The sequence below is a fragment of the Saccopteryx bilineata genome, chromosome 5 (assembly GCF_036850765.1).
Source record: "Saccopteryx bilineata isolate mSacBil1 chromosome 5, mSacBil1_pri_phased_curated, whole genome shotgun sequence".
In the NCBI taxonomy this organism is placed as follows: domain Eukaryota; kingdom Metazoa; phylum Chordata; class Mammalia; order Chiroptera; family Emballonuridae; genus Saccopteryx; species Saccopteryx bilineata.
In genome coordinates, this window is record NC_089494.1 from 9,245,992 (window position 1) to 9,258,912 (window position 12,921).

At 46.7% G+C, this 12,921-nt stretch overlaps 1 protein-coding gene across 1 annotated transcript in view; it reads left to right on the plus strand.

The window, feature by feature from the left end:
• The window catches only part of DNER (delta/notch like EGF repeat containing), a 261,274-nt gene that overhangs the window by 189,787 nt on the left and 58,566 nt on the right, over positions 1-12,921 (plus strand). Inside the window, exon 8 of the mRNA XM_066281209.1 lies at positions 9,738-9,962. Coding sequence (XP_066137306.1) covers positions 9,738-9,962 — 225 coding nt within the window. The remainder of the gene's footprint in view (positions 1-9,737; positions 9,963-12,921) is intronic.

Consider the following 12,921-nt stretch of genomic DNA (forward strand, 5'->3'; position numbering starts at 1 on the left):
CAGGACTCAGCTCTGTTCCTTCTTGTAGCTGTTAGAATACTGTGTGAGGTTTTACTCTCAGACACTGCAGACCTATAACTTGGACGATCCACGCACAGCCCAGGGTGGACAGTGGATGCCCTTCTCTGGCCTGGACGTCAGGAGACCTGCTTCTGGTTCTGAAGACGCAGCAAGGAGAGTGGAATGGTTACAGATGTGGGGGTCACCCTGTGGGTTTGAAGTCTGGATGCTCCTCATACAGCTCTTTGCTTCTCTGGGGCTCATTTTTCTCATTCAGAAAACGGGGGTGATACGGGCACACCCTCTGTAAGGTGCTGTGAAGAATGGGGCTTGGTCCTGTGCTTGGTGGATAGTAAGTGCTAAATAAATGATGAGGAGGATGGAGAATTAGTCATATCACCTTGGGTGACTCATCAGTTTTTATCTATGGCAGCCATTGTTTCCTTGTAAAATGAGGAGGGTTGGCTATTACCTTCAGGGGACCCCATTTCTGAAAGTCTCTGATTCAGATATATCTGTTTAAGAGCCTCTTGCTGAGTCAATAAATCCACCTTGTTGATTCAAGTAATGTTTACAGAGAGAAGTTTCAAAACCTTGAAGAGACCGTAAGGAAGGCCTGCCTGGGTCTAGCGCTGAACGCTGAGCCGAAGGCCCTGAAGGTTAAATCCCATTGCAACAGGCTCCAAAGGTTTAACCAAACTCTCTCTTGTTTTCCTGAATTTTATAGCCCTGAGTAAGTCAGCCATATAAATCCTTTTTGCTCAACTCAAATGTCAGTGGTAATGCTTTTCATCTTAAAGGGATTTAGAGGCAACAGTCACACATGTCATAAAGATTATCTCTGAGATTAATGTGTGTGGTTCAAAAACCGGGTGTGTTACCCAGTCAAGATTTAGGAGTTTTCCGGTTCTAGGATTTGTTTGTGTTTCCCCGGTATCCTGACATGTCTGATTTGGGTGGAAGCCCTATGTTAGGATCATATAAAACTGCATGTATTTATGTAGGAAATGTGCAATATGTCCTCATAAAATCACCACGCCTGAATACAATACTGTTCTTATTCCGGCGATGCTTGGCATTCTCTCTAAATCACCACTGCGTTCAGGTGTCATTCGCGCGCTAGGTGGTTTCACCTTTCGCAAACAAAGTAGGGTACTACGACCTCCTCCAGGTGCATACCTGCTGTTTCCACGTTTGGTAAATGCTGATACATTTTTGATGTAGAGCTGAGTCCATATTTCCTTTTTGCTCTCTCCCCCCTTGCTTTTGCCATAGCCTGGTTTCTCTGAGGTTGTTTAGATAAAAATACTGCCAGGAGTTTTGCTTCCCCGCTTCTCCCGTTAGCCGCGGGGACCGGCCGCACTCGCTCTTCGTGAGTGACGGGGTCCTAGCCCTCCCCTTGAGCTCTGCCCTGTGGGAACCGTTCTGATGCCCAGTGTCGTGCCAGCGGACGGACGGCACTCAGAGGTCACAGCTTGACGAAAGAGGAAATGATGAGATCTATCTCCATGCTTTGCTTTTTAAAAAGAGGCGGGATCTAACAAACAGGCAGACTTACAGTGTGTGTCCAGGTCTGCACATGAAAATTATTTAGCATTCTTACAACTTTTTAGCTCCAACGATTCATGTTCAGGTTCAGGGCGGAGCGAAAGTACATTTACAGTTGTTCATATGGAAGACAATACAATAATTAGCAAAGAATACTCTGAGACTTTCGCATACCCACAGCTTGTAAACCTGCTTTGGCCCCACTCCGTGTAGGTCTAGCTCTTTGACTATTGTCTCTCTCTTGTGGTTCATAGTATGTTGGTTCACAGAGGAAAATCAATACATCGTTGTCAAAATTAAAGATGATGGCATGTGGGAGCCAAAAGTAGTAAATGCGTAGCGTAGCAATTGAGTGGGATTATGCTGTATTGGTTGGGAGAGTAAAGACAATTGCAAAATTTAATAATAGTTTATGCATTTTTCTCCCTCAATCAAATAAAAGAAACTATAGCTATCAGCAGAAAGAAAGAGGGGGGAAAAGAAAACTGTGTAAATGAAAGGTGTATTCTCCTTACAAAAATCCTGATGGCAGGCCACAGTCCAGGCCAATAAAGATAGCATCTCCCGAGGCGGGAAGCAGGCATTGAATTTTTTACAGCTTGGCTGGTGGTTCCAGCCAGGTTAAGGGACCACTGAACCTGAAGGACACAGAGCCCCGCAGGGAGCAGTTACAGGAGCGGCGCCGGAAAGGCTCTGCACCATCCTTGTTGTCGTTGCTGCCGACGGAAGTCTTGCCCTCCACCAGAGAGGGCGGGTCGCCTTGCTCCCGGTGTGGTCTCGGTATTTGTACCGAGTGGAAACCGCTCCCCGCCAGGCATTGCCACACGTCTGCGAAATCAAAATCCGTGAAGACGCGTGCCACTTTTTAAAAGAGCAGATGAAGAGACCGAGGCACAGAACTCGTCAGTCTTTGGGGAGGGACAGATCTGTGTTGAATTTCACTTCTGTCAAGGGCCATCTGTCCGGTGGCCTGCCCTCCTGAGCCTCAGTTTCATAATACGGAAAAGGTGATGCCTCTCTCTCTCTCTCTCAGGGGAGTGGCGGGTGACGTAGCTTCGGTGTTCAGTCCCTGTGTGCCCCTGCCGTCTCCCATTTCTCAGGGCAGATAGAGATCTATTGTGTTTTTCTCCAGACTCAGAATGTTTACAGCCAACTGAAACATCAAGATCTTGCTGATGTATAAGGCCATCCCCTGACTACCTGACCAGACACCAGAGTGTCCCTTCTCCGGTGCAGATCCCGCGTGTTCACTCCCTGCCTCTCAGACCTCGGGGGGTCTCCCACTCAAGCGTGGTCCACGGCCAACAGGTCCCTGGTACCTCTCCAACCTCATGTCTGGCCGTTCTCTGCTCTCCCCTCCTGTCAGCCACTGGCCTCTCTTGCTGGTCTTCAAATAGAAGAAGGGCTTGGGAATCGTCCTCCAGGGGGCGCCATCCACCTCAGAACACCGTGCTACTTGGGCCATTGGCTCCCGAGGGTCCCTATGCTGGAAACCTTCTCCCTCCAGACTTGAATACTGCTCTGCCCCTCATGTTATTTAGGTCTCCTTGACAACACGATTTGAGACAGCCCCCCCCCCCCCCCATTTTTCTCTACCAGGATCAAGGACAGATGCTAGCTGTTTACCTCTCCTTCTATTGTCCGTTCTCCTCACTGACAGGTGAGGTCTCAGAGCAGTGCCTGGTACGAGGTTGGTCTCCATTAGTGTAGGTTATATATCACGTAGGTCAGATAAATGAGCGCCCAAAGGAAAACACCGAACTTTCTGACCAGCCCTCTATATTTCCACTGTTAATAACCAGAACTTTCTGACCAGCCCTCTACATTTCCACTGTTAATAACCAGAGCTTTCTAACCAGCCCTCTACATTTCCACTGTTAATAACCAGAGCTTTCTGACCAGCCCTCTATATTTCCACTGTTAATAACCAGAGCTTTCTGACCAGCCCTCTATATTTCCACTGTTAATAACCAGAGCTTTCTGACCAGCCCTCTATATTTCCACTGTTAATAACCAGAGCTTTCTGACCAGCCCTCTACATTTCCACTGTTAATAACCAGAGCTTTCTGACCAGCCCTCTATATTTCCACTGTTAATAACCAGAGCTTTCTGACCAACCCTCTACATTTCCACTGTTAATAACCAGAGCTTTCTGACCAACCCTCTACATTTCCACTGTTAATAACCAGAGCTTTCTGACCAGTCCTCTACATTTCCACTGTTAATAACCAGAGCTTTCTGACCAGCCCTCTACATTTCCACTGTTAATAACCAGAACTTTCTGACCAGCCCTCTACATTTCCACTGTTAATAACCAGAGCTTTCTGACCAGCCCTCTACATTTCCACTGTTAATAACCAGAGCTTTCTGACCAGCCCTCTACATTTCCACTGTTAATAACCAGAGCTTTCTGACCAGCCCTCTACATTTCCACTGTTAATAACCAGAGCTTTCTGACCAAACCTCTACATTTCCACTGTTAATAACCAGAGCTTTCTGACCAGCCCTCTACATTTCCACTGTTAATAACCAGAGCTTTCTGACCAACCCTCTACATTTCCACTGTTAGTAACCAGAGCTTTCTGACCAAACCTCTACATTTCCACTGTTAATAACCAATTATTTTTGCTCATATAATTCAACTCCTTGAAGTTTTATCTCTTCTGATCTCTCTCTCTCTCTCTCTCTCTCTCTATATATATATATATATATATATATATATATGTATTGTCTAAACTGGGGAGAAGTTGATTTAATATTCCTCTGACTCTTTCCTAGTTATTTGTCATTTTCCTGTCTTAGATGTAAATTTGCCTTTTCATTCTGATGAAAAGTCCTTAAGTTGGTTTTTCCTCTCTCAAATGGATTTTCTTAAAAAATTAAAAGTCACGTTTTAAATGTTAATTGTCTTGGGTCTCTTACATCTGATGGTTTTATAATTGCTTTTCCTAGATATTCCCCCTGCTCCTCTTTATCTTGCCTCACCGTCTGCTTTCTTAGAACTGGAACGAATGTGCTCCCAATGACGTTTTCTGTCAATAGCGGCCAAAGCCTCTTCTGCGGTCCCAGCATCGTTTCCTGTCTTTGTCCGCCATCCAGTCTCAGGCTGTCTAGGAGGCCTTCCTGGCCCACACACCCGGACACCCCTTCCTTCTGTTTTTGGATAGAGACAGAGAGAGAGAGAGTCAGAGATGAGAAGCATCAATTATTTGTTGCAGCATCTTAGTTGATTGCTTTCTGATATGTGCCTTGACGGGGGTGGGGGGGGGCTACAGCAGAGCGAGTGACCGACCCCTTGCTCAAGCCAGTGACCTTGGGCTCAATCCAGCGACCATGGGGTCACATCTACGATCCCACATTTAATCCAGTGACCCCCCGCGCTCAAACCGGATGAGCCTGGAGCCTGCGCTCAAGCTGGATGAGCCTGCACTCAGGCCGGCGGGCGACCTCAAGGTTTTGAACCTGGGTCTTCTGCATCCTGGTCTGACGCTCTATCCACTGTGCCACCACTTGGTCAGGCCACTCCTTCCTTCTTTTGAATTGCTGTTGCTCTTGGAGCCTGTGACCCACACACTCATCCCAGGCCGACTGCCGGGCCAGTCCCTCCGACCTCACAGGGGGCTAGAATACTTCTGTAAGAGTTTGCAGGAAGGAAGAAACGGCCTCACGTGGTTCTCGAGTCATCGCAGATGTGCCCTTCTGGTCTTTACTGGTGGAGAGTAAGCCCTTCGAGAGTCAGGAGTCTCCCTCCTTCCTGTTTCCCCGTGCAGCTCATCGAGGCACTTGGATGAACTCAATTTTCTCCCGTCTTGATTCACCGATTCTTTGTTTATATATCTGTAATCAGAACAGCTAGTGACTAACAGTCATCCTGTCCCCATCTCCTTCTTGTGACTCCCAAAACCCAATGCCTACTTGTCAATCTGCTTTGCTGACTTCCTTATTGTGTCATAAATCTATTAGAAAATGTCCTATGTCACCTGTCCACTTATTCACCTGCTCACTTATTCCACAAATTTTTACTGCGTGGCTCTCTGCGAGGTGCCGAGGTTCAAGGGTAAGAGGAACCAACACGGCTCCTCCTCCAGGAAGCCTGTGGTCTAGACTGCTCTAGACTGGTAAACTAGTCCACAACTATGTCATTACCAATTTTGGAAAGCACTAAGCAGACAGTGAGCGGGGTCCTGGGACAAAGAACAAGCAAGGGATATACGCCTAGAGTGGGTGACCAGGGGAAGCCTGTCTAACAGTGGAGCTGAGAACCACAGCCCAGGAAGGAACCGTGGGAGCAGGTGGGAGCAGCTGGGAGCAGGGACTGCCAGGCCGCGGAATGTTTCGAGGCTCCAGGTGGGGAACGGGTTTCCGGGAACTGAGCGGAAGGCCGTGGGGCCAGCTCCTAGAATGGTGGCGGGGCAGGGTGGTCAGCTAAGTCAAAGCCCGCAGGACTTGTTGTCCATGGAAGGGGAGGGCGTCACCTTTCATTTTAAGAGTAATTAGAAGTGAAGATAATATTTATATTCTAAGGAAATCATTTTCATTGCTATTTGGGAAAATTTGGTGGTAGGGGTAAAACAGAACAGGGACTGTCACCAGGGGAAACCATGGTAACAGACGAGGGGAGAGATCGTTGTGGGTTTGACTACAATGGTGGCAGCAGAGATGATACAAAATATTTGGGGTCACACAGTATTTTGAAAGTAGACTTCATTAACATCCACTGATTGATTAGCTATGGGGTGAAGGGAGGGGAGGCAATCAGGTCTGATTTCCAAGTTTCTGATGAACAGTTTGCCAGGACAGCGAACCACAAGTTACGTTTTAAGTGCCCACACATATCATTTCTTCTACATACACAATCTTTATAGGGTCAGCAAAAATGCCAGTATAACTTTATTCCGTATTTCCCCTTATCCATCTTGCAGAAACTTCTGACATCTAGATAGCTTTCTTCATAGAGTGACTTCATTGTCTTGTAATTTAAAACATTTAAGAAATGTTTTCATTTGGTCTCAAATATCTAATTTCCATAATGTGTATATCTCAGGGGTGTTAATTTCTTTATTTACAGAATAAATGTTCAGCAGACATATATATTCAAATCCAAACCTTGAAGCAACATTCAACTAAGTAAATTATAGTTGTTTGTTTTTACATCAGCTCCTCATTCTTTAGAGATTTCTTTTGTAGTTCTGTGTTGTTTCTTTTCTGTTTTAATCCTTTAATCTTTCTTTTCTATTTTAATCCTTTAATCTTTCATCCTTTTCTAAACCTCCCCTTATTACAATGAGTTGTTTTCTTTCTCTTTTCCAAGTGAGAGGAAGGAAGATAGAGAGGCAGACTACCTGCGTGCGCCCTGACTGGGATCCACCCAGCAACCCCTGTCTGGGGCCCATGCTCTGCCCATCTGGGACCATGCTCACAACCAAGCTATTTTTAGTGCCTGAGGTGGAGGCTCCATGGAGCCATCGTCAGCACCCAGGGCCGATGTGCTTGAATCAATCAAGCCATGGCAGTGGGAGGAGGAGAGAGAGAGAGAGAGAGAGAGAGAAAGAGAGGGAAGGTGAAGGGGGAAGGGGGGAGAAGCAGATGGTTACTTCTGTGTGCTCTGACTGGTAATCGAACCCGGGACATCCATACACCAGGTCAACGCACTACCACTGAGCCAAACAATCAGGGCCACAATGAGTTGTTTTAAATCTCTTTACTGCCAGCATTCCTTCCCTCTGTTTGAGTTTCTCTCTGGAGCTATTGTGTTTTCTTTCCAATGTTTCCTGGTGTCCCTCATATGAAGTTCATGACTTGAAATAAACTATTCCAAACAAAAACATCATTATCTTTATTATTCTCTTGGCACCTTTTGGTAAATATTATTAAATAATTTTCCACTTTCTACCCTCAAGTGGGATTATAAATTCAAATATATTAGCTTCCTGTTAGGACTCCACATTATTCTTTCAGTAGGGTTACTGTATCAATCTTTCGGTCACGTCAGAAACACCACCGTCATTATTTTTATTGCTTCTATCCCAACGGCCCACAAAGCAGTATTCCATTAGTTCTCCGCTATGGAGCTCTTTGTGTTTTGGAGTTTGTGCCTATGAATGCGGTTAAACCTGAGAAGGCTAAATTTCTCTTTTCAATTCTCTTGCCTTTGCCATCATAATTAATTTTTGTTTGCATTTCTGCAAGGGGCATTTTCAAAAACACTTACCATAGGCGATTGTCATTGATAGACTGTCATTGATAGGATGAGCTCTCCGGACTGGTGCCCAGTTACCAATGCAACAGCCGCCAACACTGCTTCCTCTGGACTGCTCACCTACCCCAGGAATAGCCCAGCCTTTTCCTGTTTCTCCCACCTGTGGCCAGTGCAGACTCTTTCAAAATCACATCTTTCCTCCCCACACTTTTCATACTCAAGAGCGCCGTCAGTTCCAGGACGGTGGCCCTGGTTGTCTTTCCCATCTGGCCCTGCTGCTGAGGATTCAGACTGTGTGCCCTGGGACTCGGTCCTGATTCTGATTAGCATATGGCTCAATAAACACTTTCCAGAAGAACTTTTGGCCTTGTAGGTTATTGTTTAATGTGAGGTGTTCTAGGGTTCCCTGAAACTATAAAATATTATTTGCAGTCTCATGTAGCTCTTACATCTTCTTGAATTGGTAGTAATTGGTAATTATAACAGAAATGCAGGGTTCTTGATTCAACAGCAGGGAAACTTTTTGATATTCAATGCAACAAATGTTAATTAGTCACCTCTTTGAAGTTTTCCTCTAGTGTTCTAATTACTCTTTAAAGTCTTTTTCATAAAGCAAAGCAAAACAAATGTGTCCCTCTGGCCTACATTCCCACTTAGATGCAGTCGTGTATTTCCTATTACATTGTATCCATTAGCTTTTTCTGCATAACAAACAACCCCAAAACTAGAACAGGGGGTCCTCTGGTTATGAACCAGTTCTGTTCTTGCGATAGTGATGTAACTCGAATTTTGGTATAAGTTGAAACATACCCTAGCCTAACACAAACAGAACACGTGCATATTTAACAGTCCAAAATGGCATAGGTACACACACAACAAAATAAAAATCACCTATATAATAAAGACAAAATTTAAAAAGTTTTAAACCCTTATGGAGGTATGATTTGCATATCATAAATTTCATTCAAAGAGTATACAGTTCAATGCATTTTAGTAAATGTACAGAGCTGTGGACCCATCACCCCAATCTCATATTAGAACATTTGCATCAACCCCCAAAGGCGGGTCTTGGCTGTTTGAGGTCAATCCTTCCCACCCCAGCCCCAGGCAACCACTAATGAACTTCCTGTATCTTTAGATTTGTTTTTTTTCCGAACTTTTCTTATCAATGCAGTCATGCAATATACCTTGTTTTGTAGCTGGTTTTTTCTCCCTCGCGTAGTTTTGTGATGTTCACTGATGTCATGGCCTGTGTTAGAACCTGGTTCCTTTTCATTGCTGAACAGTAGCGGACTGTATGGACACAGCACAGTGTATCTATTGCCACAGCCCCTGGGAACTGCCACAGGTCTGCTTCTAGCGAAGGGAACGGGGACGAAGGAGTAAGGGTGGCAAGACGTTTTCTATTGTGTACTATTTATTTTACATGGGTGTCCTTTTTAAAATATGGGGCTATATCTTTATTAAAGCAATGTATCCAGGAATGTCTTTCCCCAGCAATGTGTGTCAAAAGGAGGTGAAGGCCCCTCCCCCCACCCTGATCCCGCCTTCCTGAAGGTAATCACCGTGCACATGTTTTTGGCACCTGTCTAGCCTGTACATAGACGCACACATGCATATGGATGCATATATAAATGCGTTCATGCCCCTGCATGTCTACACATCTCAGCAGTCCTATATTTTATATTTCAAAAACAAAAACCAAAACCGGAAGGACAGGACTTTAACTAGTTTGACCTCCAGGAATCAAAACGAAGAACGCTGTCCTTACCCGCCTTTGTACGTACCTGCCAACTACTAAGGGATTAGTTGGCGAATCGATTTACAACGAGGAAAAGAACTTTGGGTCCAGTTTCTTAGTTATTATGTGTAAACACACACACACACACACACACACACACACACACACACACACACACACACACACACACACACACACACACACACACACACCTGTTAACACGCCCTCTCGGTCTGCGCTTCCTGGCAGGGTACTTCGGCTCTGCGTGCGAAGAAAAGGTGGACCCGTGCGCGTCGTCGCCCTGCCAGAACAACGGCACCTGCTACGCGGACGGCGTGCGCTTCAGCTGCAGCTGCAGTGCCGGCTTCACCGGCCCCGCCTGCACCCAGCTGGTCGACTTCTGCGCGCTCAGTCCCTGCGCTCACGGCACCTGCCGCAGCGTGGGCACCAGCTACAAGTGCCTCTGCGACCCAGGTGGGTACCGGCCATCGGCCATCGCTGCAGGGCCTCCCTTCCCCACTCGCAAAGACACCTGACTCTTCTTTTCCGTCTGAGCAGATGCCGGCCTGCTGAGTGTGCTCGCTTGTAAATGGAAGCGACCTCCACTCATGTAGGGCACGCTTTTCCTCTTAGACTCGCTCTCAGCAGGGCTTTTAAAAATGCCCTTTCCCTTTCTTATGAGCAGTTCACGATTGTAGCGAAATAAGAAAATACAAGTAAGCAAAATGAAGAAAATTAAAAACAGGCTTAGTCTTATAGCAGCTTAATTATTTTTTAAACAGCCCATTAAAGGTCATTCCACATCTTTGACTGCATCACATATCTTTTAATACTGTGTTCTTAGGTCAATGGGATATCCTTTTCCACTTTAATGCACATAAAGCACACAATGCTATCCATTCAGAATTTTATCACCTGTGCAAATTCTTACTCAGCGCACAGTATGTTGCAGAAGCTGCGACTCCCTGCCTAAATGGTCAGAAGTCCCATCCTTAGTTTTTCAAATGTCTTCTGCATTTTACTGATGTTTTATCGTGTGGGTTCTGATGCCCAGAAGTCAAAGTGGTTACTAGTCAAGGCCTGAGCCGGCCCCACCTCCTCGTGTGATCTGAAACTAGGCGCCCACTATTCCTTTCCTCTGCTTCCTTCTGCCCACGGCTGCGTCCCTTCACCAGCTTAGCACGCTCCCCAGCACGGCTCCCACAGGTGCCCGCGACCCGTCGGCACCCATGGCCGATGCCCGGGTTTGCTGGACTCCTGATCTGCTCAAGCAGTGTTCTCTCCATGATGTCTGCTCTCCTGTCACCCCCATGTCCCCTGCAAACTTCTTCTGGGGCTGAATCAGCTTTCCTTCCCCTGAGGTTTGTCAGTCACCCGCCATATCACCTCCTGATCTTTAAAACATTGTATTTCTTATCCCTCTATGTGTCTCTCCCCCTTGAGGGTAGGAAGAAGTGCATTTTATTGGTAACTTTTGTTGAACAATAATAGCCCAGATCTCCATCTCATGAGCATTGATTTTCCTAGGTTTTGAACGGGGTGCTTCATATCTCTGGGGCTTTTAGTGGCCCCTTGCAAGGTAGATATAGTTGAACCATATTTACTCTGAGGTCTGAAATGACCCCTGCCCTGATTTTGTCTGTACTTGTGGCCACACACCCAGCAGGGGGGTGCACCCAGATTCTAACCCAGGTACCTGGGTTCTCAGCCAGCCCCAAAACAGCTCGAGGGGCACGTCTCATACCCATGAGTCAATTAGAGAAATTAGTGGGAAATACAACTAAGCATTTTGAAGCGTGTTGAAAAGTCTTTTTCATCTAGACTTTCAATTCGATGGTTTTCTAAGCAATCATGGAATTGACTAGATATATGTTTATGTATGTATATATGTGCTTTAATATACATAAAAGCTTATATATATATTGATTTTAAGGAATTAGCTCATGTAATGAAAACTGGAAAGTTCAAAATCTGCAGTGCAAGTTGGCAGGCTGGAAACTCAGGGAGACTCATATGTCACAGTTTAGTGTCTGAATTCCTTCTTCAGGAAACCTCAGTCTTTGTTCTTAAGGCCTTCAACTGATTGTGAAGGCCTTAAGAACAAAATGTGAGTTCCACCCACATTTTGGAGGGCAATCACTTTAATCAAAGTCTACCAATTTAAATGTTAATCTCATCTAAAAAATTTATACCTTTGCAGCAACATCTAGACTAGTGTTTGACCACATATTGGCTATGGTGACTTGGCCAAGTTGACATATGAAATGAACTATCAAAGTAACATTCTTGGGTTTCTCATAAGCCTCGAGGTAAGCTTTCCACCTCTGTGTATGCGGTGAGGAGAATTTCCCAGGTTACACCTGCCCTCTCCTGTCAGAGCTGTGGTGCAGATGGGACTGGCCTCCCTCTGGAGGGTGGGTTTCTTCCGTGTGCAGGCTGTGCATGTGCAGTGGAGCTGGGCGGGCTGGGGGAGCCCCACGGTGCTGGCCCTTTGCTGTGGGAACCCTCTGTGTGTGCGAACAGAAGAAGCTGCGGTTGTGCTGGGAGAACGGTCTTATTCCTGTTGTGACCCTGAGGGCGCTGCCCCAGCGCTCTGCTCTGGGCGCAGGGAGGCATGGAGCACTCCCCTCCGCAGGGATCTGCAGCAGATCCCCGAGGGCGCTGCCCCAGCGCTCTGCTCTGGGCGCAGGGAGGCATGGAGCACTCCCCTCCGCAGGGATCTGCAGCGGATCCCTGAGGGCGCTGCCCCAGCGCTCTGCTCTGGGCGCAGGGAGGCATGGAGCACTCCCCTCCGCAGGGATCTGCAGCGGATTCCCGAGGGCGCTGCCCCAGCGCTCTGCTCTGGGCGCGGGGAGGCACGGAGTGCTCCCCTCCGCAGGGATCTGCTGCGGATTCCTGAGGGCGCTGCCCCAGCGCTCTGCTCTGGGCGCGAGGAGGCACGGAGCGCTCCCCTCCGCAGGGATCTGCAGCGGATCCCTGAGGGCGCTGCCCCAGCGCTGGCTCTGCTTTGGGCGCAGGGAGGCATGGAGCGCTCCCCTCCGCAGGGATCTGCAGCGGATCCTTCTGTCTGAGCTTCCTCCCCACTTGCTGTCTCCCTCCAGTGAACCCCCAGGGAGAGGATGATCACGGATTATAGGACTGGAAGGCAGCGTTGTTTTCTCTTCCCCTTCTCCTCGGCCTTCCTTTCCCAACCAGAGTAAAAAAAAAAAAACTTATAGTTTGGTTGGGTTTATTTTGAAAACTTTAAATGGAAGGTAGCTATTTAAAGATAAATATTGTTTAACATGCTTTTATGTTATTAAGATGTTGCTTATCAATAATATCAAAGAAACAATAATATCAGAGAGTGTTTTCAGCCAGTGTGAGGAGGATTTCATGGTCCCAAATACAAGGATTTCTGCCCCTGTTGCTCCGTCCACACTGGGAGAAGTCG